This window comes from Mastomys coucha, unplaced genomic scaffold, assembly GCF_008632895.1.
Source record: "Mastomys coucha isolate ucsf_1 unplaced genomic scaffold, UCSF_Mcou_1 pScaffold4, whole genome shotgun sequence".
NCBI lineage: Eukaryota > Metazoa > Chordata > Mammalia > Rodentia > Muridae > Mastomys > Mastomys coucha.
In genome coordinates, this window is record NW_022196910.1 from 39,162,727 (window position 1) to 39,183,630 (window position 20,904).

A 20,904-nucleotide genomic window follows, 5' to 3' on the forward strand; every position below is an offset into this window, starting at 1 on the left:
GTCAAAATACAAATGGATAACACTACAGCTCCTCCCCCACCTCACTTTGGGTTTCCATCCTTGAAAAATGTTATACAATCTCCCTTCTGGTTCGCGCCTCAAATTCTGACTTGGCCACCTCCCTGAGTGCTCAGAAAATTAGGCTTTCCTTTTTAAGCTTCCAACTCTAAAATGAGTTTTTTTTCAGCTTCCATCCTGAACCCAACAATGGTCACATCTCCCTGTCTCCTAGTAGCTTATTCCATTTGTGGAGATCTCAATAATGTTGATAAATATTTCTATAATACTTCCTATAGAGTTTATGATGCTGTAAAAGCCAAAAAATGTAGAAATGAGTCTATCCACAAATAATTTACAATAAACAGTGAATTACATACAATGCAGTTGTGAATATTATTTTAAATTATTTAAATTAACCTTATAAAACACTTATCATTTGTATCTCCTGAAACAGATAGGAAATCATTTCCAGGGGAGGTCAAGTAATCTGTCTAAAAAAACCACTTTTGCCATTAAACCTCGAAGGTAATTTTTCATTTTATTTAGTTTTTTAAGGAGAAGGTTGTAGGTTGAGAAGTACAGTTATGTCTCATGTGATCTCTTTCCTCAAAAAACATGAAGCTTTCCCCACTATCAGCACCCTTCGCTGGAGCTCAGCATGGTGCTATTTTCCTCTAAGGCCAGGACTCAGGAGTCTGAGACAGGAAAATTATGAGTTTTAGACCAGCCTGAGCTACACAACAAGTTCAGACTATCTCAGGCTACACAGTAAAACTATTTCACAGCAACAAAATGAGAAACACCCTCCCCAGCCACATATCCATTAATAATCCTGTGTAGAACAAAAAACAAAAATAAAAACAAAAAGAACCCACTGGTTAGTATATTTCTTGTAACAATGGACCCACGGTGGCACTTTATTGCCCAGATTTCACAGTTCACATTAAGGTTCATTTTGGATGCAGTTCATTCTGTGGATTTGGACATATGTCTAACAATCTATCGTTACATATTACATACCATTGAAATTAATAATTTTCATGTTACACAGGAGAGTTTCAGTAATTCCTCCATGCTGTCTATATGTCCTTCCCTCCAACACCTTGGCACTCTCTTCTCTCTTTACAATTTGCATTTTTGAGAGTGTTGTGCAGTGCATTTGTGTACTATACAACATGCAACATGTAAGCAAAGTGGAAGCTGTTCACATTTAGCACAGTGTCACACTTAAATTTGTTCCATGTCTTTTCATTGTTTGATAGGTCATTGCTTTTTTAACAGAGTTATAGCCCATTTTCTCAACATAAAAAAAAAAAAATCATTGCTTTATCCATTGAGGGAATGCCAATATTGGTTGCTTTCAAGTTTTGACAGATATAAATAGAGTTACTACAAACACATGTTTGAAGATTTTTAGATGTAAATTATATTCAACTTTTGCAGGTAATGCAAAAGAACATATTTATTGATTGTATGAGAGGTATGTAGCCAGGTTTGCTATAGGATGATGATGATGATGATGATGACGATGACGACAACGGTGGTGATGATGATGGTGATGATTTTGTTACTGTGTTCATGTCTGTGTTTGAGAACTTGTGCCATGGCACAGACACATATGTCATGTTAGAGGACAACTTTGAGGTGACATTTGCACCCTTTGTGAGTTGGAATTCAAGCCAGCAGACTTGCTTTCAGATGTTTTTGTAGTCAGCAAGCACTTTTACCTGATGGGCTATCTCACAGGCCTGAGCGCTCAGCTTTATAGGGATCTGGGTGTACAACTTGCCAGTGTGTCAGTACCCTTTGCATTCCCACTAGGATTGAGTGAGAATCCCTGCTGCTTCACATACTTGTTATTGTTAAGTATTGGAGGCTTTCAGTAGGTATATAACACTGTTACATTTAGTCTTCCTTTCCTCGATGAAATACCTTTTTATATGCTTTTTACCTTATCGTGGATGCTAAGGTCTTTGACCCATTTTTTTCCTAATGACTTTAGTATTCATTCTTGAGTTTGAAGAGTAATTTGCATATTTTGGATAACAGTCATGGATTAGGTATGTTTTTTTAAAAAGTATTTCCTGCTTTTTGTCAGCAATTTAGGAGTCTTTTTAATTTCAAGGGAGTCTGGTTTGTCTTTGTGCATGGCGCCCTTAGTGCTGTATGCAAAAATTCATTGCCAAGTAGATGTAAGAAGCATTTCTTCTGCTTTTTGTCTTCTACAGGTGACTGTGGAGCACCGTTTTACCAGTTAGCATCCTTTTTCTCTTTTAGTTAGTTTGTTTTAGTTTCGTGTCAAGGCTCATTCTCCCTGTGTATCCTGGAGCTCACTCTGTGGAGCCCACGCTGGATGAAAACTCAGAGATTTCAACTGTTCCTGCCCACATACAATAGTACTCTTAAGTGTTTGTTAAATCTTCCTAGTGAATTTATCTGTGCCCGATGCTTTCTGTTTGGGAAATTAATTGATCATTTCATCAATTTGTTTAACAATCATACGCCTATTCAGACTTCCTTTTTCTTTTTGTACGAGTTTAATTTGGCTATTCAAAGTGTTATGAAATGTACACAAATTTGAAATATAGTTTTCTGTACATTTAATGAGAACAAATAAGGAATAAAGCTAACACAAATGTATGATTTTTGATTTCTGCATTGGTCTTAGTGGGAGTATACTTTAACTTTTGGATTCTTTTCCTCAGTCTTTTCTACTTTCTCTTCTTCCTCTGTGTGTATGTGTGTGCGTGCGTACAAGTATGTGTATGCGCACATGTGTGTGCGTGTGTGTGCATGTGTATGTGTGTGTACATGTTGTGTGTATGCAGACTTACATGTGTAAGTGTGCACATGTGTATGTGTGAGAGTGCACATGTGTGCACTCATGCACCTATATGTGTGTGCTCACATGTATGTGCACATGTGTGTGTACACGTGTGTGCACATGTTTGTATGTGTGTTCATATGTGTGAGGATATACATGTAAGGCACATGTTGTACAATGTGTTTTGGCCCCATGGGTGTCTTTCTGGATTGCTTCCCAGGTTCTATGTTGAGAAAGAGTCTTTTAATTGAGTTCATAGCTTGCTGATTAAAGTCTAATTAGCTAGCCCGCTCAAGAAATCCTTTGCCTCTAATTCCCAAATGATGGGGTTGGGTGGACTGTTGTACCTATCCCATCAATGACAGGTGCTGAGGGTCTGAACTTTGGTTTTGGTTTCTCATTTGCATGTAGCTACAAACATATATATATATATGTTATATATACATATATACATATATATATATGCTTTATCAACAAACCTTAAAAATAAAACCATGAGATTGACTTTATCCCACTGCTTTCTAATTTCTACACTAATATATATAATATTATTTATTAAATATTTACATTTTACATATAATATACTAAATAAATATATTATATACTGTATGTATGTTACATATATATTAAAAAGTGATATATATATATTATATAGCACATATATTATCTAATGTCATGGGAAGTCCTCTTAAATCCAACATAAATCCTAAACACCAGGGTCAATGCAGATGACAAAAATTTACTGTAACCAAGCTGCTATTGATTGATCAGGGACATAGAGCAGACTTGGGAGCTGAAGAGAAATTGCACAGCATGTATGGAGGGTGAGATCATAAAGAGAAGAGGAGCAGGGTGGGCTGTAGTAGTGTTTAATCATATCTTGGCATAAGGGGTTGAACATGGGAGTTTTCTCAGGTTAGGAGTGGGTTCCTGAACTTGGGAACATGAACTTAGTTTGACCCAGGAAGATGGAGAAGTTGTCCTTAAGGTGTCCGAATACACGCAACTATTCCCTTACAAGCTGTGCCTTAGATGTTAGACTATTTGCTGATAACAGAAGCTGTTCAGCTATGGGGAAGTTCCCAGCTCCCCCAGAGACTGAGACTTTGAATTTAGCTTCTCTGTAGGATTAAAGAGAGTCTGAAAATGAGATGGTGCTATTTAGAATATGCTTTTATTGTTTTGAATTGAAAAACAGACATTGAATTTAGATTTCAGACAAGAATGTAGAAGATGTAATGGAGAACTAAACAGACACTGAGTTCCAACTAGTAAGAAAAATAGTCCTTTATTTTAGCATTTAAAATTTTTCTTCTGAATAGAAGTAGCAGTTAAAGTAGTCTCTGAAGAATAAAACCAAGCACAAGTAGATGGCATGACAATTTATGCTTAGATGTTCTCGAATTCTTGGAACCTGGGATAAAACACAGTGATAGACGCTCAAAGATCTGTCAGTAAAATATAATGATCCAAAGCTAAATGACCTATCAACAAAAAGCAATGATCAGAAGCTCTGTGATCTATCAATAAAACACAATGGTCAAAGGCTCAATTTAATTAAAAAAAAATAACTAAAGGCGTTGGGGATTTAGTTCAGTGGTAGAGTGCTTGTCTAGCTAGTACAAGGGCCTGGGTTCGGCCCTAAGCTCTGAAAACAACAACAACAACAACAACAAAATCCCCCAAAATAACTAAGATATTTTCTGGATGTACTTTGATGTATAAATTATGGGGGTTTAATGAAAGAAAAGCTACATAAAATGAAAAATATTGTTTTTTGGCATTTAAAATAAGCTAATCTATTAGAAAAGACTCTTGAACTTAAGAAAACAAAAACTTTCAAACTTTACTGGATTTAAAAGCTTTACAATGCTGCCTATCACTAAGGTCATGCCAATACATATTCCTAGAATCCCTCTTGTGTTAGAGGCATAAGTATCTAAAATAAGGAGAACTATGAAAAAATTCCCCACAGCAACAACAAAAATTTTATTTTTGAGACTCTGCCATGCCTGGCTTAAGTCTGTGAGGGAAATTCAATTTTTTTGCGTGAACTTTTAAACATGATCTTCATTGCTGTACTGGTACTTATCTCAAATTCAGCATTGCCACATCTAAATTTCTCCTCAGTTTGAATAAATCATCAATTAAAAAAAGTAACCCCAACAACAAACTGGTATAGATCTGAATGGAGGACTCTCCCCTGGCTGTCCTGGAACTCACTCTGTAGACTAGGCTGGCCTTGAACTCAGAAATCCACCTACCTCTGCCTTCCAAAGTGCTGGGATTAAAGGCGTGTGCCACCACTGCCCAGCAGAAAATAACTTCTAAAGATGTTCACCATTCTTAGCCATCAGAGGAATCTACATTCAAACTACTCTGAGATTCCATCTTACCCCAGTCTGAATGGCTATCATTAAGAAATCCAAGCATGCCAAATGCTGGGGAAGATGTTGCTTATCTACGTTTGTATAGTGTCAATCTGCCTTCTACATATTTATTTTTAAACCCACAGGAAAGTGATAGTCTCAGCTTTAATCTCAGGAGCTTATGTGGGAGAATGAAGACAGTTGTGGCTGCCCAAGGCATGAAGCATACACAAAAGATGAGTGTTCAGTCCTAAAGGAGGCACTTACATCATACACGACAAGGGCCAGCACCATTGTAGAAAGGGGATCGGAAAGAATGTAAGAGAGAGAAGACAAGATGAAGAGATGGGTGCTGCCCATCCTTTGGACAGAACAGAGATATTGCAATCCTGAGCTCACAGCAGCTAGGTATGCCTACAGTGAGTCTGAAAAAGAATGGGCTTTTCAACAGTCAGGTAGAATGGAGGGGCCCCAGCCTTATGGCTGCATTATTATCTACCCATGTGTTCAGGGTGTAAGATATCATTGCCTTCTGTTGTCCACCCACTGCTGACCTCTCCAGGTTCCAATGGGCCATTCTAACCCAATGAGCACGCAATGGACATTTCCAATCCCAATGGCTCCTAAAGTAAAACTATAAGTCATGTGTGTGAGACAGAAACTGGTAGAAACAGGGCAATTTGATAGGGAGAAGGAAATGTGTGTGTGCGTGTATAATCAGAATGGGTAATATAGAAGAATGAAACTGTCACACATAAAAATTAATTAAAGAAAGCCTGATGATGCACTCATTTTTGATCACAATTAGTTTGGGCAGAGACAGACTGGTATTTACTTCCAAAGAAGTCACTGCTCTAGTAATAACACGTCAATGACAGGGGTTAGAAGCCTATGCAAACAAGCATCCCAACCAACAGCTATCGTTAGCACACAGCAGACTAGATCACAGTTCTGTTTCATCTTTGTCTTCTTCCTTGAAGAAGAACTCCCAGGGATGGGAAGGAGTTATCTGAACTAACCATACTTAACAGAGTTGATGCTAAATGGTTTACGTTCTGATAGAAGCAAGCCAGTCACCTAGAGATTAACAACAGGAAGGACCATGGATAAAAATATAATGAAAGTATGGAGTCATTACTGTCTAATATTATTTTTTTTCTCTTTTACTTACTGCAGAGATTATTCTCACATGCTTTGTCTCCGCACATGGAGCAGGGGTCTCCTTTCGTGTAAGGTTTGACGCCTAGGAAATTTCCTCTGCCAAAACAGGAAACACTTATTAAACAATGCCACTATGTTAAATTTATCAATGCTTATGCAAGCTTTTCTGTCTTTCACTAAGTCATGAATGTTAAAAAGAAAGAAAACAGCAATACCTGCTGTTGAATAGAAGAATCATTTCCTACATACTAAGAAACCATTAAAACTTTTTTTAAATTTTAAATTTTATTTCATATTATTTCTTTTATTTAAATTTTTCATTTAAAATTTAATTTTTATTTAATTCTTAACATATTTAAAAGTTAGAATATAGGGTGACTGTACAAGCTTGTAATCCCAACACTTAGGAGGCAGAGGCAGAGGCAGGTGGATCTCTGAGTAAAAGGATGGTTCAGTCTATGTAAAGAGTTTTGGGCCAGCCACAGATATATGATGAGACCTTGTTTCAAACAAAACAAAACAAAACAATAACAAGAAAAAACAAAATAATAATAATGATGATGGAAAAATAAATAATATCCATCATTTCCCCCTTCCCCTTTCTTCCTCCAACATGTCCCAATCCCCCCTGCTCTCTCTCTCAATACATGGGATGGAGAGGGGAGAACTTGCTTTGTCTGTTTGACATTGTTCATGACTTCAGGACTGACCACTTGATACTGGATACCCCATTTAGGGGACTCCTCTCTGGGAAGAACAGTTTCTCTGCAGTTCTTTGCGTTAGAGTGGGGCTCGGTTTCCCCTTCATGCTGCGATTTGTTTTCAGGCTCTCAATCACCGCGTTTACATCTTTGTACATCCAGCATGCAACAAAATAAGGCCTACAAGTTAAATATGGCTCATGTCTCTTTTGTCCAGTGTATGAGCTAAAAATAAGGGGTTACTGAAAACATAAAAACAAAGATCTACATGTGACAGTGTATCTATGGTATGCAAAACTCAACATATTTACCATATAGTACTTTACAAAAAGAGATTCATGATCTTAGCTATAATGTTTACTAATAGTTTTTAATAGGTGCTCTTTATAGGGTAAGATATTTCCTTCTATTTTGAATTTGCTAAGTTGTTTTTTTTTTTTTTTTAATGGTGTGTGTCTTATGCATGTGAGTGCAGATGTCCAGAGACATAGGACTTTCCCCATCTCAGTGGTTCTCAAACTGTGGTTATGACCCCACAATCTGGTCATCACAACATGAGTAATTATATTAAAGGGTTGAAGAACTAGGAAGGTTGAGAACTGCTATTCTAGATGATGTTGGTTCTGGGAGTCAAACTCGGGTCCTTGGCTAGAGCATTCTGAGACCTTGACTGCTGAGCCATCTTTCCTTTTGAGGTGTTCGATAAATTAAATATGAGTCTTTTTTTTCTAAAACTTGTGTTTATAACAAGAAGTTTAAATTTTTATCTCCTCCACCTTGCAAGAGTTTATGCAAGTATTTTAATCTCCCAAACACGCAGTAAAATCTTTCTTACAAAAAAGAATCTGTTGTACTCCAGGGATCTGATGACAGGGTGCAGGTGACCTTTTTCCTCTGGGAGGACTACTCTCCTTGCCCCTCCTCCTTCATTTCTTATGCACCAGTTCTTTTAAGACTAGCCAATCGGGTAAGATGGTGTGGGTGAGGTTGGACCTCAGCCAATGGGGAAAAAGACACAGCCGCCTGAAGAGAAACCAAATGCCCCTCTCTGTGTGTTCCTCCTTCGGCACACCCTCTCACTTAAGAGTACACTTGCCTTGTTCAGACACTTCATTTGCAGCAGTGACCTATTTCTTTGTGACCTGGAACTTACTGCCCCGGCTAAATTTTACTGGTCCCCCTTTATTTCCTTATTTCCCTCCCCTCCACTCCTCCCAGTTCCTTCTCACCTCCCCTTCCACCTGGATCCACAACCTTTCTGCTCTCATTAGACAACAAACAGGCTTCTAAGGGATAATAAGAAAATTAAATATAATAAAACCAAACAAAAACTAACATACCAGGATAGGACAAAGAGCCCAACAAAACTACAAGAAACAGACTCACTCGTCCTGGGTTAGGGATGGGTGTGTGTGTCCACTTCTTTCAAGGACACTTTCTAGGATCCTAAGTGGTGCAGACCTGCACTGGCACCGAGCATGCTTCCTCAGTCTGTGAGTTCACATGAGCTTTGACTTTGCTCATATTCACTGAGAAAGCCTTGCTGCCTTGGTGTCCTCCACCTCCTCCTCGGGCTCTTAGACTCTGCCTTCTATTTCTAGGGCTTCCTTGAGCCCGGAGGGGGAGGGATTTGATGGAGACATCCCGTTTAGGGCTGGGAACGAACTTATTTCCAACAACCAGGAGTGAATATTTTTCTCTGAATCTATTGAAATGGTCATGCGATTCTCATTTCATCAATGAGAATCAGTGATCAATGTAAGTGAATACATTCAGTATTTCACAATGTTTAAATCAGCCTTTTATAGCAGGAAACTTCTTCCCAGATAATTATGCTTTTATATTGTATTCAATTAAATTTTGTTTAGAATTTTTATGTCTGTACTAAGGTATAGTGTTCTACAGCTTTCCTTTATTTTTTTCCTTTATAATTTGTATCTTTTCCTTCTTTCTGTTTTTTATTATTTATTATTTTTTTATTTTGGTTTTTCCAGACAGGGTTTCTCTGTGTAGCCCTGGCTGTCCTGGAACTCACTCTGTAGACCAGGCTGACCTTGAACTCAGAAATCTACCTGCCTCTGCCTCCCAAGTGCTGGGATTAAAGGCGTGCACCACGACTGCTCGGCTTGTAATTTATATCTTTTAAGGAACTTTGCCATTTAACCCAAGCTACTGTTTGTGGACACGACTGTATTATTTTCACTATGTTATGTATAAAACATATAATGCTAATTTCTGAACATTGTTGATGTCTCTCTTTTTCTTCCACTGAGAGCAGTTTGAGAAATCTTTGGCTTTCTGCTGATTTTCTTTTTTGTTATTTCACTTGTTTTATTTATTTAACTAATTCAGTTTACTTTGGGCTTAATGTGTAACTCTCTCAAGTCTCTTAGTTGCGTTATAGGAGGCAGAGAGATTCTTGGGCTCACAGAAAAGCATTAAGGAAACCAGGAATATTAAACAGTGTTGTCTCTGTAAGGGGGGCAGGGCATGTGAAGTCTGGGAATGGAGATGGTTAACACTTGTGACCCCTGTGCTATCTGCATAGCCAAGCTAGGCTCCCCCAGGCTCCCCCAGACACTGACGTTTATCTCAGACAATCTATAGCACTAACCTCCCCTAGACCCTTATCAGGAATGTTTTAAGACAAACATTTTACTGACCAAGCCATCTTCCCAGCCTCTACTTTTCAAACTTAAGAAACAGTTTCCCTCATTTCTATCCTCATGCTGAAAGACTTCAGGGGAAGAGAGGCTTCTCAGTTACACAGATCTCTAGCCCCATCCCATTTTCACCTTTAAAATTAATTTTGCAGAGGGAGATGACATCAAAGATCCTTTAGGGTCTAACATAAGATTCTGTTTTTGTAAACATCTGGGTGGTTGTTGTTTTGTTTGGTTTTGAGACATGGTCTCTCTGTGTAGCATCGGCTGTCCTGGAACTCATTATCGAGACATGACTGTCTCAACTCACAGAGCTCCAATATCTCTGCCTCCCGAATGCTGGAATGAAAGGTGTGCTCTACTACATCGTGGTTTGCAAACATTTGTTAACAGCAGTTATTTCAACTTGGAACATTTTTTAAAAAGGAAATTAACTTACGCTGGTACGTAATTACATAGAAATAGCCCAGCTGAATTTCCTGTGAGATGAGGACAGTTTGAAACTGCACAACCAATTTTAAACGTTTTGGCCCAAACTACCTATAAGAAAAGGAATTGAAAAAGTAACATATTAAGCAATCCATATAAACAATAAGTTATGAGACTATGTATAATCTTAATTATGCTACCTATGTACATATACATGTTTACTGTTTTTTTTCTATCATCTAACACATTACGTTATAATTTGTTAAGACTGCTCTCATAATGGCTGAATGATTTTTTTCTGAGAAATAATTATCATATGCCAAAAGGATAACTTAATGAGTGAATGAAAACATAATACATTGTCAAAAAAAAAATCAAGAGTTCTTCTAGATAACCTAGAAAACATCTTAATTCTCTCCATGGTCATACTACAAGAAAGACCAAGCTCAGACCTGGATTAAAAACAATAATTTACTTTGTGCTTAGGAAACAGTGGTGCTAAATTGATTGCACTGGTGCTGCTTTAAGCTGGCAGCTTTAAAACTATCCATGCCTTTGTCAAGTCATAAGATAAATATATGACATTTATTCAAATGGTCAATGGTAAGAGTGGTGACTTTTAAGATTTTTTGAGGTCCATCCAAGGAAAACTAATTTCAAAAGGAGAAGTGTTGTATGGAAAATTAACCACAGGAAAGAGCTAAAGATGTGTTGAATATCTCAAGTCCCTTTCATCAATGGTAGAATGTAATTTTTTCCTATTCTCCAAATGAAAAGAGGAGGGGATATTTTTATTTATACCTCTTGGAAATGAAATAATCTAAGAAAAAAATTTGACCACTGTCAATTTTTTAAATTAATTAATTAGTTAATTAATTTACACTCCAGATTTTCATCTCTCCCCCCAGCAGCCTTCCAACTGTTCCACATCCCATACCTCCTCCTTGCCCACAGGATGCCTCCACCCCACCTGACCTCCCTGGGGCCTCCAGTCTCTGGAGGGTTAGGTGCATCATCTCTGATTAAATACAGTCCAGGCAGTCCTCTGCTATATATGTGTTAGAGGCCTCTTATCAGCTGATGTATGCTGCCTGGTTGGTGGTCCAGTGTCTGAGATATCTCAGGAGTCCAGATTAATTGAAACTGCTGGTCCTCCTACCAGGTCTCCTTCCTCCTCAGCTTCTTCCAGCTTTTCCTGAATTCAACCACAGGGGTCAGCAGCTTCTGTCTATTGGGTGCAAATATCTGCATCTGACTATCAGCTGCTTGTTGGGTCTTCCAGAGTACATTCTCCTAGGTCCCTTTTCCTGAGCACTAAATAGACTCAGTAATAGTGTCAGGCCTTGGGACCTCCCCCTGAGCTGGATCCCATTTTAGGCCTGTCACTGGGCCTTCTTTTTCTCAGGCTCCTCTCCATTTCCATCTCTGTTGTTCTTTCAGACAGGAACAATTATAGGTGAGTGTTTTCACTGCGGAATGACAACCCCTTCCCTCATTTGATGTCCTGTCTTCCTGCTGGAGTTGGGCTCTATAAGTTCCCTCTCCCTACTGTCAGGCATTTCATCTTAGGTCCCTCCCTTTGAGTCTGATACCTAAACCACACAAGGATCGAACAACAAAAAAAAAGAGAACTTCAGACCAATCTTGCTTATGAATATCGATGTAAAAATAATAAAATTCTTGTAAATTGATTCTAAGAACACATCAAAACCATCATTCACCACGATCAAGTAGGCTTGATCCCAGGGATGTAGGGATTTTCAATATATGAAAATCCATTGACATAATCCACTATATAAACAAATTCAAAGAAAAAAATCACATGATCATCTCCTTGATGTAGAAAAAGTATTTGACAAAATACAACACCTGTTTATGTTAAAAGTATTGGAGAGATCAGGAATTCAAGGCTCATACTTAAACATAATAAAAGCAATATATAGCAAACCAACAGCCAATATCAAATTAAATGGAGACAAACTTGAAGCAATCCCACTAAAATCAGGGACAAGACAAGGATGCCCACTCTTCCCATGTCTATTCAATATAGCATTCAAAATGCTAGCTAGAATAATAACACAACAAAAAGAGATCAAGGGGGATACACATCGGCAAAGAAGAAATATAGGTATCACTATTTGCAGATGATATGATAGCATACCTAAGCTACCCCAAATATTTTACCAGAGGACTTCTCCAGCTGATAAACAACTTCATCAAAGTGGGTGGATATAAAATTAACTCAAATAAATCCATAGCCTTTCTTTATACAAATGATAAACAGGCTGAAAAAGAAATTAGGGAAACAATTCCATTCACAATAGTCACAAATAACATAAAATATCTTGGGGTAACTCTAACCAAACAAATAAGAAACTTGTATGACAATAACTTTAAGTCTCTCAAAAAATAAACCGAAGATTTCAGAAAATGGAGAGATCTCCCATGCTCATGGATTGGTAAAAATTGATATAGCAAAAGTGGCCATCCTACCAAAGGAAATCTACAGATTGAATGCAATTCCCATCAAAATCCCAACACAATTCTTCAAAGACATGGAAAGAACAATTCTCAAATTCATCTGGAAAGGCAAAAACCCCAGAATAGTGAAAACAGTTCTTAACAATAAAAGAACAGCTGGGGGAACCAGTATCCCTGACCTCAAGCTTTACTACAGAGCAATAGTGATAAAAAGTGCATGCTATTGGTACAGAGACAGACAGATTGATCAATAGAATAGAATCGAAGACCCAGAAATAAAACCACACACTTACAGTCACTTGATCTTTGACAAAGACACCAAAAATATACAATGGAAAAAAGAAAGCATCTTCAATAAATGGTACTTGTCTAACTGGCTGTCTGTATGTAGAAAAATGAAAATAGACCCATATTTGTCACCTTGCATAAAGCTAAAGTCCAAGTGTATCAAGTACCTCAACATAAAACCAGATACACTGAATCTAATAAAAGAGAAAGTGAGAAAGAACCTTGAACTCATTGGCATAGGGGGAAATTTCCTAAACAGAACTCCAATGGATGTTCCAATTCCAGATCAGGAATTGATAAATGGAGCCTCATGAAACTGGGAAGCTTCTGTAAGGCAAAGGACATAGTCAATAAGACAAATAGGCAACCTCTAGATTGGGAATAATCTTCACTAACCCCACATCCGATAGAGGGCTAATATCTAAAATATATAAAGAACTCAAGAAGCTAACCACCAAAAAATCAAACAACCCAACAAAAAAACTGAGAATTCACAACAGAGGAATCTCAAATGCCTACAAAGCACCTAAAGAAATGTTCAAAGTCCTTAGTGACCAGAGAAATAAAAATCAAAACAGTCCTGAGATTCCACCTTACACCAATCAGAATGGCTAAGATCAAAACCTCTGATGACAACACATGTTGTTGAGGATGTGAAGAAAGAGGAACACTCCTCCATTTCTGGTGGGATTGCAAACTGTAGAACCATTCTGGAAATCAGTTTTGAGTTTCCTCAGAAAATTGGAAATAGATCTACCTGAGGACCCAGCAATTCCACTCTTGAGAATATACCCAAAAGATGCCTCACCATACCACAGGGGCACGTATTCTACTATGTTCATAGCAGCCTTATTTGTGATAGCCAGAAGCTGGAAACAACCTGGATGTCCCACACCAGAAGAATGGATACAGAAAAATGTGGTTCATTTACACAATGGAATACTACTCAGCTATTAAGAATGAGTATATCCTGAGTTTTGCAGGCAAATAGATAGAACTAGAAAATATCATCCTGAGTAAGGTAACTCAGACCCAAAAGGACATGCATGGTATGTACTCACTAATAAGTGGATATTAGCCAAAAAAAAAAAAAAAAGTACAGAATGCCCAAGGTACAGTCCACAGAACTCAAAAAGGTCAACAGGCTGAAGTGCCCAAGTGAGAACACCTCAGTCTCACTTGGGAGAGAGAAAAAAGCAATCAGAAGAGGGGCGGGATGGAGGGACCTGGGAGGGAAAGTGGATGGGGAAGGGTCGTGTGTGTGTGTGTTCGGGAGGGGAACCTGATCTGGTATTAGGTGAGGGAAAAGTACTGAAGCCCTGAGGGCCAGCAGAAAGAATGGAAACAGGCAATCTCAGGAGGTAGGAGGTTGGGTGGACCTTCCAAATTTTTAAACTTTTAGACTTTACAATTCCATCAACAAAACAAATTAAAGTATTTTACAAATTGAGATACCAATCATGTTTTCTCATGGCTGAAGCACAGCTATAATTCATCATTTTTCTGAACATATTTGAATGTCTCTTTGACTGCCTGAGAGACAGCACAGTTTAGGAACAGGCATGGTAAGTTAAGGACTAAGCGATGAACATTGCTTCTCACCACATAACCAGCTCAGGATGGCAGATTTCTTCTGAGTTAGTTTCTCATTTAATAAAAATAAAATTAAGTTAATTATTAAAGGATCCTTTCATTTTGAATGTTAAAAGCTTACTAAATAGGACAATTGCAAGTGTATATGTTTATGAGGAATATTTCAAACCTGGTTTATTAATATCTATGGGCTTCTGCATGCATGGAAGCAAGAAGTGGATGCCAGGTTCTTGCTTGATTGTTCTCCATCACATTCTCTGGAAACAAAGTCTCTTATTAAACTGTCTTAAGGCTGTATGGGTAGAGAGCCCAAGGGATCTTCCTGTGTCTCCCACGCTTCCTTCATTGCCTGCTCTTGCTGGGGTTATATATAGGGTTAGTCATGCATGGCCATTCCCAGAGTTTTACATGGGTTCTGGTGATTCAAGTGAAAGTCCTTATGCCTGCATATCTAAGTTCTCTTAAGCATTAATGCGTTAATCCATATCCCTGGCCCTGTTTAGTTTATTTATTTATTTATTTTTGTTACTTTATTTTTATTGTTTTAAAATTTTTATTTATTTATTTACAGTCCACCCTCCCCTCCCCCGGGCCAACCTCCGACTGTTCCACATTCCATACCTCCTCCCCACCCCCAGTTTATTTAAATTGTAATGTTTTTAGGATTGAGTATGGTGAAGGTATAGTGACAGTATATAGCTTCAAAGTGTGGTCCTTTCATGAAAAGGACTAAATCTAAAATTGATACACTGAATGCAACATCAACACAAAATAAGTAAATGACAAATGCAAGACATTTTTAACCAATTTTGTTTTAAGCAAACAAACATTTATAAATAAACATTATATAGTTGTACTAGTAAGAAGGATGAATTTATTCCCAGTTATTTAATATCTTTTATCAGAGAGTAACTCGGTGAAGAAGTAAGCTCGCAGGTTTTATGTTGTTATTCTATTTGAATTTATGTGCCAGTGATGAACAGCTGTCCATGTTTGACATCACAGTTTTAAGATGAAAGAGATGTTTGAGAATGTGTTCTCCTTTCATTAGAACAGGAGAAAACACAGACTCGGCTTTAGACAGTTGGGTGTAGGACTTTTTTCTTTTTATCAGGACACCTGACATTGGATCCCATTCTACCAATCTTCCCAGCTAGAGACAAACTATATTTTTTACCAACAGCATTGACTCTGATGCCCTGAAAATCATCAAGACATAACCCCCCCCCCAAAAACAAAAAAACAAAAAAACAAAACAACAACAACAACAAAAAAACCTCCTTGTACTAACAGTGAAAACCTGGACACTGCAAGTTTCCTTCTTCACTGAACCTCTGATTAAAAACTATTTGCTTAACATATTGTTGATAAGACTGCTCACTGTTCAAGATGTTCATGGGCTTATAACATAAAAAGAACAATTACTAAGCATCAGATAAGTACCAGCCACTGTGCTCCATCCTGCTGGTACAAAGAGAAATTGGGAAAGATAGAAAGATATAATTAAATTAATGGCATAAAGTTACAAAATAATTTTAAGACAGTAAAAATGTTAATTCAATTTAGAAAGATGAGTGATTTTGGTCAAGCAAAGTAACTCTTCCTGTTACTTTAGCAGCCTCTGTCATATGTGTAAGAGCAAGGCTTAGTCAAAATGGATTTCTACCTCTCATAAAATGTAGAAATTAGGACAGATTTATATATCTATATGCAGTGACAGAAATAAGGAAAAGTATAAGAAATAGTGTTTTCAAGATCCTGGGCATTTGAGAGACTCTAAGGACTCAATGGGGCTGACCTTAGCCCAAATGCCCAATATTGGTGAGAGGGAACTCAAGGAGCTCACCTCCAGTAGATAGATAGGGCCTCAAGCAGAGGGACAGCGTTACTAACACACAGTCAAAATTTCTGACCCAGAGTTGTTCATGTCTAAAATAACTGCAGGGACAAAAATGGAGAAGAAATTGAAGGCAGCCCAATGGCTGGCCCAACTTGGGTTCCATTTCATGGGAGGGCACCAAGGCCTGACACTATTACTGAAGCTATGATGTGCTTATAGACAGGAGCCTGGTGTGGCTGTCTCCTGATAGGCCCTACCATCAGCTTACTGAGACAGATGAGGATGCTGACACCCAACCATTGAGCTGAAATGGGGGACCCATATGGTTGAAGTAGGAGAAGGATTGAAGAAGCTGAAGGGAAGAGCGACCCCATAGGAAGACCAGCAGCCTCAACTTATCCAGACACCAGGGAGCTCTCAGAACTGAGCCACCAACCAGGAGCATACATGGACCAGTCCGAGGCCCCTGGCACAAATATAGCAGAAGTCTGCCTGGTCAGGCATCTGAAAGCAGATGTGCCTAATCCTCCAAAGACTTGAGGCCTCAGCGAAGCGGGAGGGAGGGAGAGTTGGAGATTGGTTCTAATGCTTTGATTCAATTAATCTGGGAATCTGGGTGTCCAAATGCCAAAGGTCTTTGTCCCCAGTTGGTCTTTGATCAATCAATAAAGATGCCAGAGGCCAATGGCTAGGCAAAGGGAGACAGGGCAGGACCTTTAGAGTTGCAGAGGCTAGGATGCAGGAGGAAGAGATGGAAGATTCTTATGACTCAGGAAAGAAGGATGCTAGGATCCAAAGGCAGTTCCTGGGTGGATGCACGCATGCGATCCTCTGGGAACACAAAGTAGTGTAGTTCAAACTCATCGCTATAAAGGGGAGAACCTCTCAGAGGTAATGGGGAGTAGGAACTGAGAGGGGTGGCAAGGGTGGGAATGTAAATAAATAAAACAATAAAAATTGAAAAACAAATAAATAGGATATAGTACAAGGTAGCCCCCCACCCCAGAGGACTAAAATGCAGTAAATTAGATTGATTAAAATAATCTCTTCCTACTTTATAGAATAGATGATGAAAGAACATAGTATAAGGAGTTCCATTCATAAGGTTTACAATGAATCCAGCATGTCACAAGATTAACTTTAGTAAACTGGGTTTATAATGACATTGATAAAACATGATTAAAAACACAGAAATGTGAGAGAATGCAGGCCAGAACCTGTCCTCTGCAGTGAAAGCAATAACAAATGAGACAATAGTAAAAACACCAGAGGAATGGTTCCTCCTATATGTAATACTCACAGATCATAGTGGAAGCAAGGGTATAAGCCATACCAATTAAGTTCCATCAGCATGGATCCCTAAACAAGACCTGAAGAAAGAGGATGCCAATAGACTTGCTAACAAGGAAGGAAGTGCAGGAATCTTACTGGGCTTCAAGTCTAGATCTATAGGCAACTAAGGGATGCTAGGACTGGGAAAAACCATCTTGCCCAGGGAAGAAACCAAATTTATCTAATTTAATTTTATCTAATACCAAGAGGTCAGCCCTGAAATCATATACATATACATAATATTATGCAGACTGAGCATGTTGTATTTATGTCTTTAGGAACACTTATGTGTCTCCACATATGTTACAACAATGAAAAAAATAGAGGTTGTAAATTTGAAGCTAGTAAGCAGGGGTATAGAAGAAGGACTGGAGGGAGGAAAGACATGGAGGAATACGATGCAATCATATGTTAATTTCAAAAAGAAAAAAGTAAACTAAATCAAATTAGTAGGACATTACCATGTAGAAGAAACAACTATGGGTCAAAGACATAGTAATAAAGTTATCAAATTGATCACAAAGAGAAAAATACCATAAACATAATAGAGACATCAAATGTCAAATGGCATGATTCAAGCATACTTCCAATACTGGTAGCAGGCATCTAGGAAGAGATAACTATTGTGAGAAACAGTGACCCATGTTTTCCAAATGTATTTTAATCTATAGATTTAGTGTGGGGTAAGCTCAAGATTCTATAGCACAAAGAACATGTGAAGATCAAGGCACCTTATGTACCTTATGTAAAGTTGATCAAGACGTAAAAGCAACCATAAGTGGGGAAAAGCCAGAAGGATGAACAAGAGATCACAGCAGATCTCTTGAAAGTAAGGTAAAGACAATGTCAGCAGAGTTACATTGTTAAAGATTGGAAAAACTATACTCAGTACATGGACTCCCCAATAAAATGGAGGTTTTTTTTTTTTTATGGATGTAAAATAAAATACTAAAAAGATTGTCTTGTAACTAAAGTGAACAAGAAAACTAATTAATAACTTGCCAAGTATGTACCTGTGTATAATGGCCACATGTTTTGGAACAGGTATTAAACTCAAAATTATAATCTTTACTTTCATTGTACCAAGCAGTAACAACATCTTCTGGTTTGGCGTCTATTGCACCCAAATATATATTTTCTCCAATAAAGTCATAGTCCTGAAGACATTCATATCGTTTTGATGTACAGGGATTATGGGAAAATTTGCACTCTTTAGTCCATTCTTTGGCCAGTTTTGCCAGTGCCTTGTCCCAAGTCTGAAAAAATAAAAAATATTCAGTTGAATAGTACATATTTGCTTACAAATTTTAGTTAATTTTACCCTGTTAGGAAAAGCATTTTTTTTTTTTGTTATTTGTTCTTAGTTGCTTTCTTATTACAACCAAATACCTAAAAGAAACAGCTTAAAGGAGAAGTTACTTTGAAACACCTTCTCAAAGGGTTCAGGACATAGTTACTTGGCGCCATGTTTCTAGGCCTATCATGAGGTGAACATCGGGAGCTTCCTCATAGTGAACAAGAAACAATAAGAAATTGGAACAAGAAGTGACCAGGGCAAAGCCCAGGGACCCTGCCCAAGCCTGCCTCCCCAAACCTGCCTCCTCAGTCCTGCCTCCCCAAAGACTAACAGTGTACCTCCAGACAGGTAAGAAAACAGGACAGTTATATGTATCGCTGCAACATCAAAGGCTTCAACTCAACTTCTTCTTGCAGTCTTTTTGTCTGAGGGATGCCAGCCAGGGTCATCAACCTTGGCAACTGCTTCCCACCTCAAAGTAATGTCACATTCAGGCCTTCAACTTGTGATAACTGCTCTCTAAAGTGTCTCCCAAGCCTTGTATGCCTAAGTAGTGAAACTTTTGACAGGTCATTAACACCTATCAGAAGGACACCCCTTTCAAGCACAGGAGCAAATTCCAGGAATATGACAGGCTTTCATTGCTTCTCAGTGATATGACATGTACAAGCACAATTTGGTAAAAATTAAAACAACACTTCCACTTTTTAGCAGTCAGGCCACGAGTGCTTCAGGCCTCACCAATAGTCTGTGATGCCTTGTACAAATATTTAGAGCATGATTTGTAAATAACCCATGATGTCTTACCCCAACTGACCAGTCTCAAGAACGACAGATGGAGCTGAAATGTACGGTTTTCCAAAACAGGGAAATCTCTGCATCTTACCGATCCAGATATGATTTCCATATGCCACGCACAATGACCTGTGAGGTTAAAGCAATTAACTTTCTTTTCATCGTCATAAAAGGACTTAAGGGCAATTCTTTCTTTTCCTCTGAAAAATGTATCTATTAATATGTTAAAACGAATTCTGGTCTTGGTAAATCATGTTTCATCTCCCTCCCTTGCATAAACTCATTGTTCTGAACATCATCCCTGTTCTTTCTCACCATTTGATTCATATCGGATGCGGGGGGCTGGACCTTGCTTCTCAGTTCATTGTGGATGTCAAGGAACTCATTTTTAAATTTCGGATCGAAGATACTTGGCACTCTAGGTTTTCCAAATGCCTTGGGCAGTCTGCAGGCTACCAAATATAGAGCTAATGTCCATAAAAAATTAAATTTCTTCTTCTGGGCCATAGAAGGATGCAGAGGATAGCCCTAGTGAATATACCGAACAGAGATTACACCCTACACTGGCTCAGTCTGATTAGACTGGCTTTCTGTGTACAAGGCAGTCAGTGTTGCCATGGAGACTGAAGCATGGAGCGTTCTGAGCAACTAAGCCTTAAATTCTCAGGAAAGCCTGAAGCGCCCTCTGGTGCGTGGTTCGAACCATTCAACTTGCTTCCTGAAGAGCCAAACCAGACTCATTGTGGAGAATGCTTGAATTGCGAAAAGAGTTATTGTGAAAACACTACAGGGTTCTGACAAGGGGGCTGGCCTGTGCTAACAAAACACCGAGTTTGTTGCATATATTGGCGCAGAGGATTTAGTCGCTGCGCTCAGGGGACCGAGGCAGGAGCGGGTGGATCTCTGTAAGTGTGAGTTTGAGGCCAGTCTGATCTTCATAGCAAGTTCCAGAATAGGCAAGAGTTGAGACCCTATCAGGCTACAGGGAGAAAAATGTAACTAACTTGTGAATTTCATAGACTATATTTTCCATGCTTAGCTTTTAAAAATTCATTTTAAATAAACTGCATATTATTTTGTCTCTTTCTTCAAATAATGGGAACATAGAAGAGGCAATCGGTGAAGTCTGTG

General features: G+C 38.4%; 1 protein-coding gene across 1 annotated transcript; it reads right to left on the reverse strand.

Annotated features, from left to right (window-relative positions):
* Positions 1-4,093: 4,093 nt before the first annotated feature.
* On the reverse strand, positions 4,094-20,404 carry Glipr1l1 (GLIPR1 like 1). Its single transcript, XM_031349636.1, has 5 exons — positions 20,089-20,404; positions 18,695-18,937; positions 10,158-10,258; positions 6,365-6,450; positions 4,094-4,238 (listed from the first exon to the last, which is right to left on the reverse strand). The coding sequence occupies exons 1-5, from the start codon at positions 20,278-20,280 to the stop codon at positions 4,156-4,158; spliced, it is 705 nt and encodes a 234-aa protein (XP_031205496.1). The 5' UTR covers positions 20,281-20,404; the 3' UTR covers positions 4,094-4,155.
* Positions 20,405-20,904: the final 500 nt, after the last annotated feature.

Coding starts and splice junctions, on each gene's coding strand:
- Glipr1l1 (XM_031349636.1), bottom strand. CDS start 20,280: ATGGCCCAGAAGAAGAAATTTAATTTTTTATGGACATTAGCTCTATAT. Junction 10,259..18,694: donor CATGTGGCCATTATACACAG/GTACATACTTGG, acceptor CTTTTCTTATAG/GTAGTTTGGGCCAAAACGTT. Junction 4,239..6,364: donor ATGTGAGAATAATCTCTGCA/GTAAGTAAAAGA, acceptor GTTTTATCCCAG/GTTCCAAGAATTCGAGAACA.